At 48.2% G+C, this 23,771-nt stretch overlaps 2 protein-coding genes across 2 annotated transcripts in view; both read right to left on the reverse strand.

Moving 5' to 3' along the window:
- The window catches only part of LOC143177911 (uncharacterized), a 70,461-nt gene extending 52,828 nt beyond the window's left edge, over positions 1 to 17,633 (reverse strand). The window contains exon 1 of the mRNA XM_076376223.1: positions 17,469 to 17,633. Coding sequence (XP_076232338.1) covers positions 17,469 to 17,494 — 26 coding nt within the window. The 5' untranslated portion in view covers positions 17,495 to 17,633. The remainder of the gene's footprint in view (positions 1 to 17,468) is intronic.
- A 4,332-nt stretch (positions 17,634 to 21,965) lies between these two features.
- LOC143178087 (uncharacterized) lies at positions 21,966 to 23,468 on the reverse strand. The gene is made up of 2 exons (XM_076376531.1): positions 23,282 to 23,468; positions 21,966 to 22,942 (listed from the first exon to the last, which is right to left on the reverse strand). Exons 1-2 carry the CDS (start codon positions 23,304 to 23,306, stop codon positions 22,101 to 22,103), a joined length of 867 nt encoding a protein of 288 aa, XP_076232646.1. The 5' UTR covers positions 23,307 to 23,468; the 3' UTR covers positions 21,966 to 22,100.
- Between the last annotated feature and the right edge of the window lie 303 nt (positions 23,469 to 23,771).

Raw genomic sequence — 23,771 nt, forward strand, 5'->3', positions numbered from 1 at the left:
GCGTATCGTGTTATTATGCGCGACACTCGCCGAGCTATTTCGAATTCGCGGCACGAGATAATAATAAAGACGCTTTCGTCCCGGTGTTCTTGATTTCACCGTGTGACCGGTTCAAGCGCGTCGTTCGAGTCAGTCGATAGCGATCCTGAAGAACGACCGATCCATCGATCGAGCCTTTCGACGTGACGCTTTTACGAGGCTGGTCCCAGGGTCTCGCGGGAACCGTAGAAAAGAGGCAGATCGTCATGACCGCGGCAGTAATTCTACGCCAGTAACGCAAGGAACGACAGATACGATCAAGCCATCGCTGAAACGAGGCTCGCTAGGAAATGAAGACTGGAATGGTCGCGGCAGCATAAATCCTGCGGAATTCCCGCGCAAAAATCGTCGCGGGGAATCGTCAATGGAAGCTCGAACGCCTACATTGCCGTGTCACAAGCGACGACCAATTCAAAGAGACGCGTCGAATAACTGCGCTCGTAATCGGGAGGCTTTAAGGTCGAAGACGCACCGAAATTCGCGGAGGAGTATTTTACAAGCGTCTGTGACGATATTCTGCATCTACGCGTATGTACTTTGCGGCGTTGTAAAGCCTTACTGGAAGGCTAGGCATCTAGGGTAGCCTCTCCTTGTCGAGTTAAGGGGTTACTGGGATTCTTTGAATTTCCCTGTTCTCTATTCCGAGCTCTCCCAGCGACGAGGGATGCCTCACAAATCCCCTTCTTGTACATAGTTGAGAAACTTAGAAGGTAGGGAAGAAATAACGAGTGTCTTACTGTATCGTGTTACTCATGTCTCACTTATTATTATCTATACTAATAAAACACCAGTTATTTCTTCCCCCACCTCCCGATTTCCCCGACTATACCCAAAGACAGGATTCATGCGGCAATCCTAGCGACGAGGTCCTCCGAAGCAGCCTCTCTGCTGCAAATAATTCGATCGGTCTCTCAGAGTGGCAAACACGCGCTCACTCGATATCGTAAACGTCTCGTTACAGAGGCGACGCAAAAATCGCGGCGAGAAGCAACACGAGCGTAACGAATCGCGCCGTTCTCCCCAGCTGCTCGACGTTTTATCTCTCTCCGGTTACTCGGCGACGATTTCGTCGCTACTCTCGTATATCTCGGAGTCAGGCTTCGTGTGGGAGCGTCCCCGGAGCCGCGAAGATAAGTAATGCACAGTTTGCTCGGTGTCGGAGAGTTACGGAGGCAGAACACCTTTGGTGCACGAGACAGCCGACCAGGGGAAAAACGAGCAGGGAGAATCGGCGAGGAGAGCGAGAGGGAGAAGTCGAAAAGGACGTCGGACAGGACTCTCTCGAGCGAGGGCTTCGAACCGTAGCCTGTCGGACCGAGCTATATAAGTCCTGAACGACCTTGCTGCTTTTTCAATGCAAGGACGACGTTCACCCGGTAGGACGACGGAGACGGACTACGAGAGGGGGAGAGAGACCTTCGACATTCGCTGTAACGACTTGGATCGTGTGTCTCCAGGACTGCGGGTCAGCTAACGATCAACCTGCGAGCGCCCCTTTGACCTCCGACACCGGATGCGCGAATTCTCTGCCAGACCAAGAACATTCGATTCTTCTCTTATAATTGGTAAGTCGAGTGGAGATCTGTTAGATGACCAACCTTCTGTTAGCTCTGCGTCATCGATAAGCGCTGCAAGTCACTCCTGGTTTTACTTTCGATGTCAAAGTGCAAATTCGTCAGGCTTAGTTATAGTTATCTAAGGACTCTGGCCATACTTAATATATACTTATAACCGGCGTTGGAAAGTGTAGTCGGTTTGCAGCAGATCCAAGAAGATTAAGAATTCAATAGCAGCGGATCTGGAGGCAGGTCTAAGGACCTTCAATTTAAGTAACCCCTCTGACCTCCGCCACTCCTATCCTACATGTTTGATCAGACAAGCTATACAGAGCCGTGAACCACTGCAGCCTGGGTGTACGATTTCCGAAACAAATCAGCCAGCGACTGCGGCAAACGGAATACTGTATCCGCAGGATCAGCACGCGGCAGGAGCTTCGGCTGACCAGGTACGGCACGGATTTACGGTCGGACGAGAAGGGCATAGCTCATTAAGCGTATACACGCGGATTGCGCGGCACGTACACCGATGCAGGAGGAAGCGGCGATTGGTCGACGGTAGATTTTGCCTGGCTAATAGATTCTAAGTGAGCATTCTGCGACGAGCCGTCGCGGAAAGTTCTCGCCTGTTCGTTTTGCGTTTCCGAGGCAATTACTCGCGCCACGAGTCTCGGACACAGGGACACGGGGAGACGGGGAGACGGGGAGACGGGGAGACGGGGAGACGGGGAGACTCCACACGCGGCCTGTTTTTCCCCTCGTTAAACGGCCCCCACGTGCGTCATGCTCGCCTCCCTCCCTTCCACCGGAAAATATTCAATTACGAAAAAGCTGGCTGGAGCGTATCGAGTAACGTCGTCGCGCGGCGTCGTCGGCGACCGCCCGAGGCCCAGCGACCGTGAATCCGTGACCGCTTTGGCGAAGCTTCCTCCAGGGAACGAGGAGACGCCATCGGCTGAAAAACAGCCCAGTAATTTCCGCCGAGCTGCCTTTTTTCCACCTTTCTTCCAGCCAGAGTTTACATATCACCGGCTCTATGCACGAGCCACGTTGCGTGGTAACGAATCTTTCTCTCTCGGAGGGAGTAGAATATCCCTGTAACGAGCCGATCCTTCGAGCCAGCCGCTCGTTAAGGGATACGATGAATCGTGGAATTACCGATAATCCATTCGACACAATAGGTGCCACTAAAATATGAATGACTCTGGCCACGAGAGAGCTTTATTGCCGACATTACGCTACACTCGACACGTGAAACCTCGGCCGAGTTTAACGGCGCATTAACGTCGGAATGGCGGCACTCGGAGACGACAAAGGCACGAAATTTACGCTGCTTTTGCATTGCGTTTCGACGAACGGCGGGAAACGATTCCGAGAAAGGGGAAAAGCCGACAATGTAGGTTCCTCTGTAACTTCTCCTTCCAGACTCTTCGTCTGGCTTCGAGATTAGCAAGCAAGTTGCCAAACTAATTTTAAGCCGATGGAAAACTTTGCTAATGTAGGTACCGAGTCGCTTCTCGAAGCGAATCCTTGGCTTGAGAGTACTGTCGAGGAACAATTAACGATTTGCCCGGTGGGTGTAATCAGGATTCTGTGTTAGGAGCATATAACAAAGTAGATGAGAAGTTGTACCGTCTGCTTTGTGCTCTGAGTACTCCTTTGTTCAGAAATTAGAAGGCGCTTTAGTTGCTGGAATGTTGACTCAAGCCCTCGCAATTTCACCTTGAGACGTTTAACTGCAACTAGACTTTTTTTTGGCCTCTCAATAGACCTATGCAAAAAATTCTCGAGGAACGTGCTTCATTATCGCTCGCATATGTTTCGCTCTCGAGCCCCTTCTCGAAATTGATTCGAGCCTCTCGACGTGGAAAGGTATATTACTAATTTAATTCGCACTTCAAGGAACTCGAAGCCACTTCAACTCATTGAAGAGCTTTCGACTCGCTGTGTCACTTGGCGAAGCAAGAATAGGCGTGCCTAAAGGAGAACTTGTCATCACTCGCCATGGGCATTGAACAATCTCTGCCATCCCACGTTAAGGGTGCACCTTCTGTACCTTCGAATTTGCGTTCAAGTCAGAGGGGGGAGAGAGAGAGATTGAATCTGATTTGCGGCATAATTAATCGTGGCGCGCAACAGGGATGGAAAAATGCAATTGCACGGGTCTCTGTTGCTCTCGCGATCCAGTCGATCGACGTTAGAGGCAGAACACGTTCTCGAGGACTTGGCATTTGCCGAGGAAAAGGTGAACGGTACGAAATGGTCGGCGTGGATCGGCAAGCTCGCCGATCTCGACCAGTCGGGACCTTCGCGCACCGGCAGGAGGGGCGATCGAAGGTGAGGACGATTAATCCTCCCGCGCGAGCGCGATTATTTCGTAAGGCGAAGGACGATAAAGGTCGACTCCGACTGCATTCGCAATCGGTTGCAGCGCGACTTGCAGACGCGTCTGCCGCTCGACGCCATGCTCTTCTGAAATTGCTTCAACAGTGTGAATACACTTCGTTTTGTTTCTGGGCCACTGAAGAATTTGTAGAAAATTATAGATGGACTGAATTCGTTCAGCAACACTCGAGGGAATTCATCGGTGAAATCTTTCTGTCTACGCGAGAAAGCGCAACAATTAAGTGGCATTCTCGGATCAACGCTCTCTAGCGCGGTCTTTCACTGTCGCATCCGCGATCAGCTCCCAACGACGCACAGCAACTTTTACTTTCCGCCTCTGTCGTCTGTTCGTTTCGTCTCGATACGCTCGATTAGGAATCCCCTTTAGTCTCTACCCCCAGAGGAGATTCCCTTCGTCGCAAAAAAGCGATTGGGTATATATTCCGATAACTTATTGATTTGTTTGATAGGTGTCTTCTGTCGCTCGATTTCTCAGCATTTCCAGGGTTAGTCTCCTTCGGTGGACGCCTGGGATCGTCCACCTTAGCAGCTTCCAAGCTGCCAAGGCACTGAAAAGGTTAAAGATTACAGAGCAACCAACGACCGTTTCTTCTCGAATAGATGCAATAAAATAGCCAGCTTTCCCCCGACCTCGTTCCAGCTGCTCCTTCATATTCCTCCCTCTTGTCGCCAGGCCGTCTCTTTATCTCGCTGTCGGCCATTTTTAACGCTATCTTCCTTTTACGAGGCCCGTATCCTCCACGCCCTCGCGATTGTTTTCCACGTTCCTCCAGCCGCGTCCATATTCTTGACGTTTATTTCGAGATCTCGCTCGTCGCACTAAAAGTCTCATCTTTCTCCTCGGGACCTCTTTCTTTCCTCCCTTCCTCCTTCCGCCGTCCCCGACGTGCACACGCGGCGCTTTTTACTCCCGTCCCTCCGACAGTCGACAGCGATTTTATGCAATTTCTTGTTTGACTTCAGCCGCCGTGAGCGAGGCGAACCGGCAGTAATCGTTTTACGATTCTCGCAAATGAGTTCTCCAAAGTCGCAGGGGGCCTCCTGCCGCGTCTGTCCCTTATTTCTTCCTCCCTGTCCTTCTGCCATCCTCCCGCCCCATTCCCTTGGACCGTGCGAAATACTCGCGCGAGGCGACACATCTCAACGCTATTTCATCGTTTCCTAGCTCCCTCCACCTCCATCATCTTTTTTCCTGTTTCCTTCTGAAACGATTTCCTCGCCACTCACAGGCCCAGCGTGACTGGACATCCCAATTTTATTGATGGGGCAATTGACCTTTCACCTGCGTGTACCTAACATTTCTGACGTGGAAAGTATTCTGTTCTGCTCGAGGATTCCGAATAGCTGATTCGTCTCTTCGGTGAGCTATTGGGAGAGGCGAGACAAGATGATGCATACGTTGCAACTTGTACGTTCCCTTCAAGAGATGCAGCAGAATTCACGATTAATTTTCGTCGGTTAATCCCAGCATCGATAACCCCGTCCAACGATGCTTATCGCGAAGAAGAGGCATTCTCAGCAAGAAAATCACCCTGGTACTTTCGTGTTTACACGAACCTGCCAATCGCGACTTCCTTCGCGTCATTCCCGTCGTTTCACAGCATCCCCTTCTTCCTCGATCTCGTCTATTTGATGAGGCTGCTTTCCCCCTCGCAGCCCCGACCATTCTTTCTTTCCCCTTCCCCTCATCCTGACATAACTTACCGATGCCTCGCCATTATCGTAACTTACTGGCTGCCCCTCGTCCTTTTCCTTTCCCGCTTCTCGTCCTTTAGACCGTCGATCTTCTCGCCTCCCTTGTCCTCCTCGACTTTTGCGTCTCTTCACATTGCTCCCTTAGCTGGTGGTCGGATAGCGGAAGAATTCATGCTCTTGTTCGATCCATAAAACGCGACTCATCTCTGAAGGACCGAAATTTTGCCATATTAAGCGTCTTATATTTGTGTTTGGAACTATTTTATAGATAGCCCTCGGAGGGTACCTAAATCCTTCGAAGCTCTGAATCATTGGGTAATCGCGATTACGCGCGTTTCGTACGAATTTCCCTGATCGTCCCAGCTTTTCCTTCTTCCCTCTTGCTCTCGCTTTCGTCCCGGGAACGAGTCAAGTGCGGCACAAATCGATAACAGACGCGAAGGTCGCGTTCCTTCCCCTCTTCTCGCTCAGACGCGACGGATCATCACTTCCTGGCTATTTCTGTCATTTTCCTGAGAAGATTTCCTGCTCCATTAAACGGTCTCGTAAAAACAGAGAGCCCAGCTCCTTTCGCCGATTTCGGTTCACTCAGTCGTTTAACAGACTCCGTGGAACGCGTAAAATTCGCCGAAGTAGAAAGTGCAATGCGAATTCCGCACTCCCTGGTGAAGTTATCGCTTTCCATCGGTTAAATGTATTCATGAGCGAGGAACAGGAGCGCGGGCTGTTCGAGACGCGAAAAGGGGTTTATAAAATTCGCTCGACGGAACGGTCGACCTTGAATTCCTTTACGACGTCGTTCGCCCTGACGCTGGCTCCGATAATTTCATTCCGAATGCAACGATTCTAAGAAAAATCTCTCTTGACAACCTACTCGCGTGCTCGGGGGGAAAAATCGCCTTGTCGAGGTCCGAGGAAGGCCACAAGGGCGAGATTTGATCGTAGCACGAGCCGAGGCGTCCTTTTCTATCGATTTTCTCGCGAGCCTCGATGATCGGTCTGTTCCCTTATTACGGGCTGTCGGCTCGGCTGGCGAAAGTCGTGTCCAGCGCAAAAAGAGCACGCGAAAAGGTCTTGTTCGCTCGACAGGGCTGATGGAAATGCGGAGACAGCTACGAGCGAAGTTTCCCCTCGACAGAGCCAACTTTTTTCACTCGGGAACAAAGGGAACGATACCCAAGCTCTGGAAATTTTTCTGGATCGAAGCTTCTAGGAAAATTTTCCGACATACTTTCCGCGATGGAGCGGTCTCAAATCGAGAACCGATTGCACGGAAAATCGCGTTGCCTTTCGATTATGTCTTCCCATTCGCTTTGCTCGCATACGTAACAGCTTTTCCATCGTCTTGAATTTTAACGAAAGCTTCAGTTTCAAGATTCTACTGGATCCTATCTGCATATCGAGGAAGTGGAGCAAGGTAAAGGATCAATCTTGAGAGTCAGTCCTCGATAATACGCAACACTTGATATCGAATTTATAATTGACGATGACTCGACGTTGAACCGACAACAACGCGATCCATAGTTCCGAATAGAATCAGATTATTTCCCTGTTTGACTTTGATGACTGGTTAAACTGTATCCAGGGGAAGTGTTCGAACGCAAGCGCGGCCGATCGCCGGTATGTGCATCCGATTTACATATAAACGCGCGCCCGCTGGAAATGGGTTTCATAAAAGGAAGTACGGGAAGCCGCGATAGGCGCTCTAAAAGTGAGCACATCGCAATAAGTGGCGACCGACGATCCTGTCCCGCTCTCTCTCGTTCGACGTTCACGATCAACGTCGATCCTCCAAGGGAATCTCGTCCCTCTATTGCTTTATTAAATCCCCCGGCCCTGTGATCCTTTCGGAAAACCGATAAACAGGGAACTGTCTCTTCGACGCTGCGCGCCTTAAACTGCAACCCTCCGAGATCCATTTAATCCAAGAAATATCGCGACGCGGGAAAAAGGAGGAGTCTCGGTTTGTCCGAAAACGAAGCTGGTGAGACGATGGGGGGAGTCTAAAAGGGGCCTGGGAGAGGCCATAAGAGAAGGAGAAACGGGCCCCGTACGGTCACGGACGCCGAAGCGCAATTAAAAGCAATCCCTCTTGGTTGTATATCATTCTTGCGTGCACTACTGCCGCGGTTCCCCATTAAAATCGACCTTCGACTCCACCCGCCAGCAACAACGGGATCCTGTTGTTCCTGTTGTTCGCGGGAGAGGATCGTGTACAGCGCTCGACCACGGAACGTCCTACCGAGAGCTGCATCGAGAGGAAAACGCAACACGACGACGATGCTTTCCAACCAGGCACCGAACAATATCCTGTGCGCTGTTGTTTACTGTACGAAGCGAAGTGTAAATAAAGTGGCGGAAAAATTGAGAGAAGCGGGACGTTCCCAAGGAAGCAACGGGAGTATTAGAGAGAATAATTTAGAAAGCCCAGGCTTTGGGTGGATCGGTACTGCGGACGAGCTTAACAATCCCGCGAATCCCTGGCATGAAGCTCCAGCGGATGCAGCTGTCGTTTAAGTTACCCATCGATTTATCAATATCCCAGGAAATCGGATTGTCTCCTTGATTTCTCTGCGGCACTAACAACTGACAGCCGCGATTCTTGGGACGATATTAAGGGATAAACCGTCGCCTCTCTGCAAACCACTATCCTGAATAAAGAATCCAAATACCTAAGTGACCAGCATTAAGTCGGCCCCTCCCGAGCGCGTTAGAAAATTCATCCTTGTTTGAATACGCCCATAAATCGGGGGTGGATCGTGATTTCGCGGACTCGTGACGAATAAACATAAATTGGCTGGGCATCTACCGTGTGTAGGGAAGACTCAAGTACAGGAGGGAGAAGAGGAAGTATGGAGAAGTTTGTCGGGGGCTCACGGAAGAATCTGCGAATTTAAATTGTAGATGATGCCTCGCGAAACTCGCGGGCCTCGGAGCCTGTTGCTTCAGGACTTTCGAGGGTATCTCTTGCCTCTGCTAGATATTCTCCTGCTTCCTCATCCTTCTCCTCCCTTTCATCTATCCTGCTGGTAGAACGTCTATCATGTGACCGTGCCAAGGAAACGTGAAAACGAGGAGCGTGCGTATTCAGAAGCTACTACAGACTGTTCCTTATCGCGTGAAAGATGGAAACGAGGAACTTGCAAGAAGCGAGGAAGGACTTCGCTCGAACTTGTTGAAGCGTTTGCTTATCGCGACGATGAGATTTCGATTCATAGTGGTGGTATGAGGAAAGTTCAGAAGCTTTAAAAGTTATCTATTATTTGCGCATCACTGGTCTAATCTAACTCATCCCCTTGGCAAAGGGGACCTGTAGCATACAGAGAGGTGGTTATATAATTAATAATTTATGAAATATTAAGTATTACAATTGTTTGAAAGCTTGTCTCAATAAATATTTAAAAATTGGAAAGCTCCCAAACTCTGAAATACCAAAATGAAGCAAGAGAATAGGGCGCCTAGATTATTTCTAAACCTTTGACGTTATCATTCATGGACTACAAAGCGTTTATTCAGAACTGCTATCTATGAAGCTGCGAAAAATTGATATCGAAACGCTACTGATAATACAGGTGGTTGCTGAAGATAAGAGACACGACCAAAATGCGTAGATACAGTGGAACGCACCATGAATAGACAAAAGAAGAACGCCCCTCGCGACTTCAATTTATAAAATTTTTCCAGCGGATAGTTTCACTCTGAACAAATTTTCAAGCACAGCCTTGTATCAATATCCACGAGCAGGAACGCGCTTTATCGCGTCAGTTTGATATCTCACTGGAGGGGGCAGCAGAATAAACGGATCCTGTAAACTGAATTTACGCTGTCGTTTTTTTACGACATCGGCATCAGGCTTTTCCATTTTTCGAGCTTTTTCCGACTGAAATAAAAGGCACTCTCGAAACCAACCATGTTTATCGGAGTACCTTCAACGTTTATCGCGCAACAATCTCGACGATCCTGGACAGAGTTTATTCTCGTCTCGTCGACTGTCGTTCGGGTATTTACGATGCGTTTCGTGACAGAGCTCCCGGGACGCTCAGTCGCCAAGTGAAACCTGAAAACTGCGCCAGCCAGCTTCGCTTTCGAGTGGAATCGATCGATACGTGGACATTTCGCCAGGCCAAGTCCCCTTTCTCTTCTCTCGCCGCGTCGCCGTCTTTACAGTCTTTACGAGTCGACGAAATTCGATAGACATGCCAGGAATAATCGAGAGCCAGGAGTAATCGAGAATAAACGAATACTTCAGAATCGCGTTCGGAAGAGAAAAAAAAAGAGCAAGGAAGTATCGAGCAAATCGAATGGAAAGAGGAAATGATCGATAGGCGTGCAGTAGAATATAGAGCAGTCGAAGGAAGAAGACAGACACAGCGTCAGCACAGGAGAACGGAGGAGAACGGAGCAGAACCATTTCGAGGAAATCGCATCTCACTGGAGACATATTTTATGCACGCATCGATGCATCGAGGAAATGCCATCCCCTCGTTTTTCATATCCACACCGACTCATGCCAGGCGAAAATCGAGCAGCACTTGCACACATGATGCAATATGGCGCACTATATACGGTCCTCCACAGATTCGACAGCAGTTTCCCTTTCGAATTCAAATCGGGCTGTGTAATCGTGAAGCCGGAGATAATTGGAAGAGACTGTTGACCAGGCGATCGGTTCCAGCGTTCCCACGAGCACTCGAATGATTTTCACGATGGGTCGAGCCTGCTCCGGCGCCACCAATCCCGAAGGACGAGGGAAATCAATGAGCACGGAGTCGCTCGAGCCTGAAATTAATCGATTCAATATCGAGATATCGTCGAGCGAGGCAGCAACTTCCGAGAACGCTAGAAACGAAAAAGCGAGACGGCTGATGGGCCCCGAGCTGCGAGGAGAGCGAGAGAAGCGACGAGAGAAGCGGCGAGAGAGACGGGAGGAAAAGTTTAAAGGCCGTTCGAAGCGCAAAGAGCGAAGTAGCCGCAGGTGGTAAACCAATCAGCCGCGAGCGCATCGCGCGTGCATTTATGCTGCACTTACCGCCGCGGCCTAATGCATCTATGGCATAAAGCGGTCTCGGGGATTTGCTGTGGGCCCGCTCGCCTCGCCGATCCTAGCTCAGGCCCGTCTTCACTTGGATTTATTCTCCTTCTTTTTCCTCGACGTATTAAAATGAAATTCAGTCGACGGCGATCGCGAGTCAATTTCACCGTTCCACTTAACCCCGCTCGCGATCGCGGCCGAGTTATCGCGCGAGTTACACGGCTGCCACGGTTGCTCTGTTATTAATTGCCCGATGGCAGTGATGGCTGCTCGACCGCGGAACGCTCGCCTCGTTATTATTTCCACGGCTCGCGCCGTAAAATGCCCCTCGTTACCTTCGATGCTCCGTTAATTAAACCTTCGCTGCGGCCGCCTAATGAAGATTTCCCTGTCCATTCGAAACACCGGGTTAATGTCTATAAAATTCCTCTTTAACACGGATCTGCGCGCTTTCAATTGCCAAACGACACCTGAGACTTGAGTATAGGATCTAGTCCCTCTGGCTACAGTTTTCTACAAAATTCCCGCCCGATATAATCTGTATCTGAAAACGATAACCGCGACTTCTAGTGTTTGTGGCCCGCTAAGTTGAAAGAAAAATTTCCTGCCCTTTCGACGTTGAACAGCGATGCTTTAAGCGCTACTGGCTCTCCAGACTCGAGTTGCTCTTTCTGCCAAATATAGTTAGTTTCTCGAAAGCTCAACTTTTGTGGGAGTACAGTTGGAATTGAAATCTGAAGCGTCCTGTAAACCACGAGCGTCCAGGTCGGTCAAAACAAGGAGGAGGAGACGGACATGGCAAAAGGAAAGTCACGAAGAACGGGTCTCGCGATTGATCTCGCCGAAGCGTGGCTGCTTCAAACACGAGGTTCCCTAATTGTCTCCTAGTCCTACATCGAGACCTGTTCGAAACAAGAGAGCCGAATGGTCCAGCACACCGTTCCTCATCTATCTATAATTACCAGCCGACTGAAAACTGAGCGAACCCACTCACGAGAAAGATTCGCGCAGGCGAGGTTCGATCTACCTGCTCAAATTTTTATGACCCTCGGACATTTGGGAATCTCAGACCCTCCTCGAATCTCCACGAAATAGACTTGTGCAATATTCATCGAGCTTCTTGCGACCCTTGGCTTTATGTGGATCGTTTCGCTGTTGCGTATGGGACGAAGGGATCTCCTGTCCTGTGACCCAAGTAATTTCATTGGTCGAAGCAGAATCTCGGCAGTCCAGCGAAAATGGAGGAGAGCATGGTCGCGGAAATTGTGATGGGATTCGAGGTGAAGGCCTTTCCTATGCTCGGGGAAAGCCAGAGCACAATCTTTCTCCACTCGAGCTCGTCGGATGTCCAGATCGCGTGATGAAGGCGGCTGACGGCTGTATTGAGACACGGATATACGCAATTTCCGGCAGGCAGGCGGATCCCCCACGGTCCCGAGCGACAGACAGCGCGAAGTCTCATATGTGCAGGTCGCCGTAGTGGCGCGAATTTTTCGCACGTGCTAAATGGACACCCGATACGCGGATTATGGGAAGCCGTACGGCAGGCTAGCGACGCGTAATTCCCAATGACATTCCGAATATCATGAATTCGGTTTAATCCGATTTACAGTCCGCTACTCCTCGCGTCGACGCTCGCCAGACTACTTTTCTCTTTCGATTCGCGAGGGCAAACCGCGCGGTCGATGATTCTGGGTCGTGCAGAAACGAATCGACTATCGAGTCACGATAATCCACGATACTTTGCGCGCCGTCCGGAAATCAATTGACGCTGATTGACGTCATCGCGAAATTCGCAGTTCCCACGTGTCCGAGGGGATCCCACCCACACGCTCGAGCGCGGTAACTACTGGCGAATATCGCTCCAGTTGCAGCCAAAGGAAAAACCTTGAACGCCATGAAACATTCAGGTGCGAGGGGAAAATTCCGCCTGGCCCTTTTCACCGTTTCATCGACGGAAAAAGTCCGAGCAAAAAGCAGACAATGGACTTCCAAGTAACAAAAAATGCTTGTGTTCTGGAGCAGAGAGAGAAACGGGAAAGGTCACCGTGCAGTTCACTCTGCTCGTCTACCAAATTCTGCAGCACTTTCTCATATGCATGCATATTGCTTTCCATCGCTGTAATCTTGTCTCTATTTTCAGTGGCTCGTCTATACCTGCATATGATGTTCCAACGAAAAGCATCGACTGTCTGAAAACGTAAGGTTCGAGCGGAAAAGTCTGAAGGATCGCAGCGTTTGGTTGGTCACGTAACTTTCGTTGCGTTTCGTTGGCAATGCGAGTGTGTCAAGGCTGGGCTCGACAACGAGACGTGACCGCACAAGTGCACGAGTACGTCCGCGACGTATGCGGTGCAGGCACGTATAGTGCCTCCCCCGAATCCGCTTAAACGCCCAGGGCAGCTCGTTTCGACGCGAGGAGACCGTTCCACTTCCTACGAGGACTCACGGCGAGGTTATCGCCGAGGATCTCCGCTAAAATCGCCTCGAATCGCCATCAACGGATCAACGGCGGCTCGACGACGAAAAAGGAGAAACAGGAAGCCCTGGCGGCGCTTTCGCGTCCAAACGATCATTTCGCGACGACGTAATTTCGCGGCGAGCTTTTTTCTCGCCGGCGAATGCCTTCCTAAACCGGTAACCGCGTAATCTTATTAACTAGCTTTCTGAAAACCAACCACTGCATCCAACTTTTGCATGCATAACGAGTTGCGTCATCGTTCATTTATTTTTACTCCCTTTCTTCGGTGCAAAGCATTTTTTGTCCGAGCCAGCGCTGCAGAGAACACTCTCATACGCGTTTACACCAAGGGAATGAATACTCGAGAGCTTCTTCCACGTTCAACAGAATTCAATTATTGTGAATGAATAAAATCGACAACTGAATGAAATAATGCTTGTGTCACTTGAATTTTGCTCGAATAGGGGGTTGGCTAAGTGCACCATTAAAGAAGAAAGAGACGAAGCTACTCCAAATTGGGTACCACAGTCAAGTCAGGCTCGCAAGGAAGTTGATTAATTGTGGGGCAACGCAATTGTGACGTGCATGTTGCGTCGGAAACTTTAATGGAGCCACCCGCATCGATTATAATTCGATAAACGAAGCCGCTGTGCTATGTTCCGATAATGAACACGGCGAAATCTTTTAACAACCGCCAGACATGTTCTATTAACGAGGTATTGGTTACAGCTATGGAATTATGAAATTGCAGCGCCATCGTATTCAATGAACGACGTAACTCGACCGAAATTTCGACTGTAACCCGGATTAACGATACATTCTTTGTCCAACGACTCAATCCGCCTCATTATTGATAAAGGGTATAAAAGTTCCTTTTATATACCGATAGCGGATCTTCAACGAGACAGGAAAATCGATAGGTAGCGAGGATTATCGGAAAGTTTTATGAACAATGCGATAGAAACTTCGAAGTATATACTTCTCGATTCTTCCAATCATATTCCTCAAAAGAAAATATTCAAGCTTCAGAATGTTCTTCTTATTCCCTAGCAATTCGATCGAAAACTATTTAGACGATCTCTAAAAATATCTCCTAGAGCCTTTCATTGCCGCAACCGTTTCCCAGCGCGTTTTCTGCTCGATCAAGCGTCGATCCACGGTGCATTGTTCCTTCTTCATCGACACTGACGTTGCCAAAGAGAAACAATTCTTGACTTGGCATTTGACCGCAGAGGTGGGCGTTTGCCACGAAACTTTTCGAACTCCTTTCGCGCTCGGCTTCCTTTACGATCTCGATTGACGAGTTAATCAAGGCTAGCACCCGCTCCCGTCTCTCTGCGCTTTTTTATTCTCGAAATTCGAAATCAGACCGCAAGTCCCTCCGCGGAGACCGCAGCGTGGTTGAAAAAACAGTGAGCAAGCAACACCCAGAGGCCTATTGCGAATGCGTCGAGGATACGATTGTTTCGGCCCCTTTGCGAGAACCAGCTCGCGGGACGTGATTTCTCTGCCAACAGGTTCCCCCGACGAGGTGAATCACTCGTGACTCACGCACGAATCCATCCACGAATCGCTAACTGGGATCGTGCTTTTCGACCGATCTGAGAACAGGGTCCCACCTGGCCTTCTTCGCTCTCCTAACTATTTCAATAACAAAGTTGCAATTAGAATTCCTCCGTCAGAGTTTTCCAGGCTGCTGAAGCGTAATCCAGGCGAGACTGAAAGGCTATCCGTCGAATATTCTCGTGAAGGCAAACGAATCTCCGAAGAATGAAATTAGACGAAAGTAAGCGTTCCACGAGCAAGAATTTCCAACGAAATTCGATCAATTAAAGAGGTAACGAAGAAAGAAGAAACTCGACTGTCTCTCCGATGGTAGCCCGCGCGAGAAGAGACAGAGAGAAAGGGGAGAGATGGAGGAAGAGGGAGAGAGAGAAATCCGCTTTCTGCAATTAATCGCATCAAGGACGACTTTCCCAGGCCTGAAGAGCCGCCGAGGGAAAATTCATCGGATCGACTCGCCGGAGAGGCACAATGCCTGGGTTGATCTTCTTAATTGAAATGCTTTAATTAGAGCTTCGTCGCAAAGGGGGCGAAGAGAGAGAGAGACCAAGTGGAGAAGGAAAGAAAAACAGGAGGATTGAAGAACTCCCGTCACGAACAGTCTAAGCGTCTTTTTCGCTATGCGAAGAAAAAAGAAAGTTCCTTTCCCAGACGTCGCGCCACCGATTTTACAATAGGGTCGGGTTCCCGCGCTCATTACTAGCAGCTGCTTAATTTTTATCGTCTGCTGATCGACGTAGACCATTCAGGAGGGAAACAAATTCGTTGCAATTACCAATCGCGCCAAGAGAACCATCCTCATGTGAAAATCCTCATATCTGCTACGACTGTGTGCGAAATCATCGCGATTTCGCGTTCCACGTAACTCAGTAACCAAAACTCGTGCGTTTCAAGCCTGTTCAATTTGCCCTACCCTTTTCTTCCTCGTTGATACTTTATTTTTCGCCAAGTTTCCGGATGTGAGCAGACGCTACTCACCGATCCGCCCAACCAAGGCCTGCATTCTCATTTTTCCCGCTTTCTATTCCCTTTTTCGGGTGAGCCCCACTTTCGGATCGCTCGCGATAAGCCAGCCTCTTTCGTATGCAAAGACCCAGACGCGATACTGTTATTGTTTCTAAACGAGTGTTGTGTCCAGCCGCTGCGTGCCTCGGGAATTTAATCTCTCCGACGGAGAAAGGTCCCTCGAGAGTCGCGGGTAAAACGTGACACTGGCATGAGTTCCTCAGCCGAAGAGAGGATAAAGAAATTCGTCGTATAGGTGTGGCGAATGAAAAATAGTGGGGAAAAAAGCGAAGGGGAGAACGATCGAAAGCATTGGAAATAAAGGGACCCGTGGCAGAAGGTGAGATGGGTAGCTTCCAAATTAGCATTTCAATTTGTTCGCGCAGGTGTTTCGCAGGCGGCTGCCGCGACACCGACTCGGCGACGATCGACTCGTCGGAGTCGTGTCGAGTCGTCAACTGCTGAACACCTGACATTTTCGATGCAAAGCTTCCCATGTACAATACTCGAGGCGCAGCATTTACATAGCCGCCTGTGTACGCTCCTATCCTGTATCTTATCTGCCTTTCTATGCCGATAAACCACCGTGTTACTAGATTGACACACGCGAACAGCTGTTTTTTACAATCCCCCAGGTCTACAAATTTTTCTCTCTAATCCATATATGGAATTCCTGGTACGATTTACTCAGATGGCAGAGTATGATAGGAAGCAGTTACGAGAGAAAATGTTCGTCAGAAATGGTCCAAACAGGGCGATGAACCGATTATAGCCAGAGACGAAACAGATACACACGAATAGGGGCTAACGAATTTCGAGATGGATTCCCATACCTGCACACCGTTCTCTGCTCTAACGAAGGCGAGCCAATGTAATTGGCTTTCGATTGTAACCCAGCTACCTGTTAATTTATCAATGGCTACCCAGCACACGGGGCAAGCAGATGCCAGCGTTAATCCCGTGATTGAACGCGGTTCGCGAATCCCATAAGTACGAAACCATTGCATTAATCATTTGTCAGCATCCGCTTTTTGTTGCGCAGAACGAAAATAAACCGATAAAACAAGGAAGCATCGCAGTATCAAAATAAATGTTTCATTCAGCTCGGATAAATTCGAGAGGACGCTGCTGAAACAATATCCAAGATAATTCAGCACAGAAGCATAGAAAAAGTATCCCGAGGTGTCATAGGATGATGCAAATGTCACGCCGACTACTGCCACCTACAGACATTCCTCACAAATGAGGTGTCTCATTCGCAAAGTGTACGCGACAAACAATGCACGTATCCGTAAGAAAAAGATACAATAAAACACCAGTCCCCTTTCCATTACGCGCAACTCTCGCGTGAGAAGTTCCAACGACGAGATTTTTTCTTGTTCCTGTCGTAAAAACAATATGTCTACCGAGGAGCGTGTAACGCCGCGCGGGAAACGAATGGTAGATTAACACAGATTCCGCGAAAAATGGCTGGTAACGACCGTTCGAGGGGCAAACGTTTCTATTTACGCCTATTACAGCATCGCCAGGCCGTAACATTTCACAGGACCGAACAAATACGCCTCGTTACGGGTCCTCGTTAAACGAACGAGCGTTTATTGCGAACCGCGACGCGAACTGTTATCGTTAACCGCGCGAGGGAACGTAAAGCGTAACCATGCAGATACATGTAACACGTTCCTCCCCGAAGGAACTTTCACAACGGACTCACCTTAGCGCGCGCTGTGTGGTCTTCATTTCTGCCTCTTTCTCCGCGAAATTCTTTCAAGCGTCTCTCCTTCTCTCGCAGCTCTCGGTCAGCGTCGATCCATCGATTCGTTTCGGCGGTGGAGCACACGTAGCTCAGGGGAATCACACCGGGGCACACAGCTAGGCACGCACACAAGGCATCGGGATAGCACTTTGAGCTTCGACCTCTTCTTCGTCGATCAACCACTTCACCGCGTTATTATTCTCCGCGAGGCGAATCGAACCGGCGCGCAACGATCTCGTGCACTGAAACGGCTTGAAACCGGCCACGACGCTACTCCAACCGGAAACGCGTCGCGGATAGGAAGCACAAACAATGCCGCGCACTTTAAACGATCCTTTCCGATGCAACAATGGCGGCCGATAATCTTCCACCAATCGGTGACATATCGTATCCGGCTGGCAATTTCGAATCAGCCAGATGGCGAGGCGATCGGGAGCGGCAAAAAGATGTTGGTAAGAGCCACGAATTAGATTAGTGGGACTCGCGACTGAAACGCTTGGAGGTTAGGTCGAGCAAGGAGGAAGAAAGAGGTTCATAACCTCTCTTTCACCGATCCAGAAGTCCTGCACCGTCGAAACGTAGAGGCCTCTCGTTCATCTTATTTTCTGGGACACGCACCTCGACCTCAGGCACGCTCGAAGGGCGATTCGCATGGCGGCGGTGCTTTCGCGCGACTCACGTGTCACCGATTCGTATCCTTACTAATAACTGTCCCCCTCTCTTGCCGCACTCCTTTCGTCCTCGCTGCTCGATGTCTGTCGGATACAAGCTCGATGGGAATCAAATAACGCGCACCCTGACGCGAGCATCACGTCCACGTAACGAACCCTTTCTCCTCTCTACCATTCAGCACACTGACCTCCTCTTCTTATTACGATACGACAATGTCCTGTTCCTCTCCTACGTACGTTCTCCACCGATGTCGTCCTCGATAACTTCGTCCGGAATCTTCGGACGTCGCGTCCCAGCGCAGAAGCGTGCCACTTAACGAATGACCGATGCGTCTTTCCGAGCGGCGGGACTGGTTTACGCGATAAACACGCGACGGGTCACGAGAAATCCGGCGAGACGCTGCGTCGATGAAAGAACACGACGCGTGTGGGGAAACTCGCGAAAAGGTGGCTCGAAGGGGCCAAGGGCACGAAGGGGTGGATTCGAAAAGCGAAAAAACTTGGAATCGCGCGGCAGGTGCAAAAGGTGCCGGTGTACAAACGAGAGAACCGAGGGACCTCCTCTCTTCGCCAGGTCCCAACCGAGAGGTCCACCGTACGAGGACTGGTTTCACGAGACTCCCCGTGCTCGACCGGCCAGACTACTTCGGATACGATAGAAGGAGAGGGAGACGCGCACAGAAAGAGAGTGTTCGGGCGAAAGATGGGGGATCGGAGATAGAAGGGTGAAGGAGGGGGACGAGGAGCGTGTAGAGAGCGGACTCGTGGAGTGTGGGTCCCGTTCTTCGGAGAGAGGCTTATTCCAACGAGCGCGAGGAAGTACTGTTACTTAGACAGAGCCTTCGGGCCCACGACGTGCTGCAAAACACGATGCAGTCCAGGACGCGGTGCATATAATTCCGAAGCCGTCTGGTTCGGGCGAAAAAACACGGCTCTCGTGACTGTCCTCTCTCGCAAGGTGTCTCCTTCGTCCCAGCAGTCCCATCGAACCGTGTATCGACAGTTGCAAACCGTTTCGCGTTTATTTATTTTTTTCCTCTTCGAACCGACTGCTCAACGACGCGCTCGATGCACAGCTGTGTGACGTACTTGCTTCTGTATGGCGTTCCACTGACGGATCCGGTCCCTTCGATGTTTCGATAGCTGCGGTTTCGTTTCAAGGTCTCCTTCGAAAGCGAGTCCGACGACAGACGATGCACCGTGAGTGGTTCGCGGTGACTTCGAATTTCGAACTCATGGGAAATCACGGATCAGCGCGTGACGAACGTTCACAGGTCACGCGAGGCGTGCGACACGATCGCTGGGACACGCATTGCGTATGATGTAATATTCGCGAGGGACGTGTACGCGTGCGTGGACACGCACCGACGAATCGCGTGTCCTCCTTCACCCTCTGTGTTTACTTCTGTGCACGCGAGATTTCAGGGAGACGCGAGGCGACCTTCGCGCAGCCAACTGTTGTATCGAGACCCTGGACGCCTGAACAGAGATCCATGTCGCGCACTGTGATGTTTACAAGTTACTTTTTTTTTTATTCCCCCTGGTTTTTGATTCTGCGACAGCGATAAACGAGTTACGATAGACACGCTCACCGTTCGGTGGTCGCGGCTCGACTGGACGACTGGCCGCCTCCGCGCTATTACCCGCCATACCTCACGCCCGTACCAAGCGTCCCGGCGCCCTCTCCTCACCTGCGACCACCTCTGAATTATTTCCAGTACCTGTGATAAAGACAGTCAATTTATGGCATTCTATATTTGAAAAAATTCTTTTATTTAGTAGGACGATCAATTTATTTATGCAGCTCGAGGAAGACATTAAAATATGGGAAAATTGGAGAGTGAATCAAAGCAAGATAGATAAAATTTGTTTCTTAAAGAGACTGTGGTATTATGTGTGTAATGTCGTAAAATAAATGTCATAAAGTTAATAAAATATTGTGTCATTTTCTCTGGCACTATATACTCACGTACCTGCATATGCTCGCGTGTTAACTCTTACAGTGGTTGATGTGTGCGTATCATATGCAACGCGTACGTGTCGTCGGTGCATACAAATACTACCACTGGCGGGTGTAACCGGTTTCACGGATTTTTTCCCGAAAAGCACTCGCGACGGTTTGTAAAATTGTTTGCCCTTTGTCGTTCCCTGGTATGCGCGTAGAGTCCTATTTAGAAACTGCGCCTTAATATTTTCTAGAAAGTACAGCCATTCATAGAAGTTTCGATATGTGATATAATCGCTAGCTTTTTTGTGATTCTTCAAATATTAAATTGGTAAGAAAGAAAAAAATAATTTGTAATGTGAATAGGCAAACGTTGACCGTAGAGGAAATGTAGCTACCTGTTGTCCAGTCCATGCTGCGTAACAGAAATGAATTTTTCAAAATTCCAAGTGTATAATCGTCATGCACTAGATAATGTAAGGTGACACCAAGGTAGTCTAGTACGGAATCGAGATGCAAGCCCAATATCGCTGTAGCCAAACTCAATTGAATAGAATCTCCTTTCGATGAGCTGTCAAGCTTAATTTACTCTAGAAACATTTATTATACATTCCTAGCTAAAATGCGCGTTGCACAAAAAATCAAGGATCACTCAGTTTGGCCCGAAAAAATCGTATTATGATACACCTAGGCTCAAGAATAAAAATATACTTTTCCTATACTTAAAAAGATAGCTGCAATGCGACGGATCGTGAAATAATTCCATTTTCATATACTGCTATTATGTTTCCGTTGAGATTCCTAATAATTTATGGTAGATGCCTGCAATGCAGCGTTCACAAATAAAACGAGAAATCAAGAAAAAACACGAGATCTCTGTTAATCCGATAAGATAGAATAATGAAATTGCGCTTAAGCACTATAAATCTCTGTCAAGCCCTACGCGTTGCGTGATCTTTCGAAAGTGCAATATCAGTGCGACGAAGCATAGAGAGATGATCTTTTGAATCGCCGCCTAATAAATTGAGTCATTAAGAGCAAGATGCAGAATACATAGCGAATGTAATCCACAAGTGCTATGCATCAGCAACTATAGTGCTACTTTTAACGATAAAAAAACAAGCATGCTATTTACTTTATAATTAGCTCAGAATATTGCAAGAGATTATTGTTAACAATATGAATAATATAAACTATTACTACTACTATGACAATAAGATATTCATTTTCCGCACACTACTCTTCATTCAATTAATCTCGAAATTCGTATGTCATTAAAGACTTCTCTCATTGGTTCCCTGCTTTTGGCCAAAGGGTATAAATACCCTTGCAGGACCACGAGTACCTCACTCGCCTCGGGGTCTCCGCCGGGTGCGGATCCTCCTGGGGATCGTCTGGAGGGACTTCCTAGTTTACCCTCCTCGATCTAGCAAGTACTTGGTCTAGTTTATTAGAAATTCGATTTTTTTTTTGTTTGTCAACGTTAGCTTCTATTTCAACTTCTACCGCCCGCGCTATATTCGATTTCTATACTCTGTTGGCAACGTCACGAATGATACAAAATGGTAAGAGGATCATGTCTTTCGACTACGCGGTAAAAAATTTTTTAGGAATACACATTTATTATACACAGTGACTATAATTGTAAGATCTTTTCGCTAGTTCGTATTGTATCTGTCTAATACAGTAATAAAGTAATACAGCTGGCGAGATGGAAAGTGCTACCACCTAAAGGTTGTTTTACGCAATACTGCTCCATCTACAGTCTTCGGTAACAAGTCGGTAAATAAAATTTTTAAAAAAACCACTATATATTTTGTATAAATATTTATATTATATAGCAAACTGTTTACAAGAAACTGTTTCATATAAAGATGAATAACTCCAACTATGAACTATAGATATATTTACATTTACATAATCACTGTTATTTTAAGTCTAGGTCTCCTGTAGTACTTTGCTTGAAGTCTTTCCTTACATATTTAAGTGTAGATGTTGGGCAGCAGCGATAATCTGAGATTTCTGTAATTCTAATTTTTGTTCTTTCAGTTTCAACAGCCTCTTTTGAATCTCCAACTCATTCTGTCTCATTGCCATTTCCTCCTTATGCCTCTTTTCCTTGTTTCTTTCAGCAATAGCAAAGTTTTTCGATAGATCTTCGAAAAATTTTTCGAATAACGCCACCAGAGTTCCCTTCTGATCTAACTCGTCAGTCTTATTTGTTGAATAGTTCGAGGTGGGCGCCGCGAGAGGGACTTCCGTCTGCTGCTCCTCGGTTTTGTTGTTCTGCTCTTCGTTACTCGGTTTCGGTAATATAAACGCGTACTTTGCAGAACTAGCTTGGGATGAAAAATCGTTCTCCTCCAAATACATGTGTCTCTTTTTCTCATTGAATATCTCGTCCAGTGCTCTTTTGTGCTCCCAGTGGCCATAATGTCTCATTCTCCCGGGCTTCTTCAATCGTTCGCGAAACACCAAATTTTTGTATTTACGTTCGAGCACTCGCCACTTGTTCTCGCATTTTTGTGGACTAAAGTAAAACCCGTAGTTCTGCATCTCCAGTGAAATCATCTCGAACATCTCGCGTAGACTTCTGATCTGTGTCGATTGTCCTACCATCGATCGATATTTCTTGTATTGGCTAATGAGACACGTGGTAGCCTTGCTGGTCCATAGATTCAGAGCCCCGACATCAGCACTGGAAGGTATTGCGCCGTTATTCTCGAAACCGGAAAAACCATTTTCGTGTTCCTCCTCGGCGTAACACTGCAGCGTCGGTTCCACTTTGATTTCCATCTGTGCATCGACCTTTTCCCCTTTCAAGAATACATTCACACGTCAAACCGGTTCGAACACGTTTTACATAAATCGTGAATAATGTTCGCATGAAATCATCGAAATGAAAATATGATTGGCGCAAATTAGCTACTTCTACGTTAACTAAGGAATATTTGAGAGGTACGATAAAGCGATATCAATAATTTTAACAATTTTCCCGCGTAAGATTATTTAAGGTGAGCCATTTAAAAGTATCTATGACCATGTAACTTTCGAAATCCGCGTAACACGTTTGAGACAACAGTGACTTGGCGACGAGCACAGCGTAATGACAATAATGCCGCGACTGAACCGTGTTTAGGAACAGTTTTTCTTACCTTTTTGCTCTGTAACATCGGCCATATTAGCGTGCCCTGATAACGTAACCTCCGTTCCAATCACCGAGAGAAGTCCGGCACGAGTGCCAATCTCGGTCGTGGCACGGTCTCGCGAGGGGCCGAAAAACCAATGGAGACTAGTTCCAAACCGGTTTCATCCTGGAACTGGTTCCGTACGCGTCGAGAACAACCGGCCATGTTACTTCGCGTGCTTCTCGTGACGCCAAAGATCGTGTACGTACTGTATGGGACACGATTACGTTTGTACACACGAGTTTCGAACGCATTTGGTTGTAAAATGAGGTTTCGTTTATCAATTACCATATCTGTAATACTCTTTTTCCTTATTACTAGGATTAGCATAAATCGTCGTCTTAACCTATGTCATAATTAGAAGTGATAGTGTTTTTTATTGAAAGAATTGTATAATACAAAAAGAGTAGGTTCGATACTTGTGTTACAAAATATTGTTATTGTATAAATTAAATAA

This window comes from Calliopsis andreniformis, chromosome 4 (genome assembly GCF_051401765.1).
Source record: "Calliopsis andreniformis isolate RMS-2024a chromosome 4, iyCalAndr_principal, whole genome shotgun sequence".
NCBI classification, from domain to species: domain Eukaryota; kingdom Metazoa; phylum Arthropoda; class Insecta; order Hymenoptera; family Andrenidae; genus Calliopsis; species Calliopsis andreniformis.

What these genes read in the sequence shown, in the direction of transcription:
- LOC143178087 (XM_076376531.1), bottom strand. Translation starts at nt 23,306, where the DNA reads ATGGCCGATGTTACAGAGCAAAAAG. An exon ending in CGATGTTACAGAGCAAAAAG is followed by an intron (nt 22,943 to 23,281) that starts GTAAGAAAAACT and finishes TATTCTTGAAAG; the next exon opens with GGGAAAAGGTCGATGCACAG.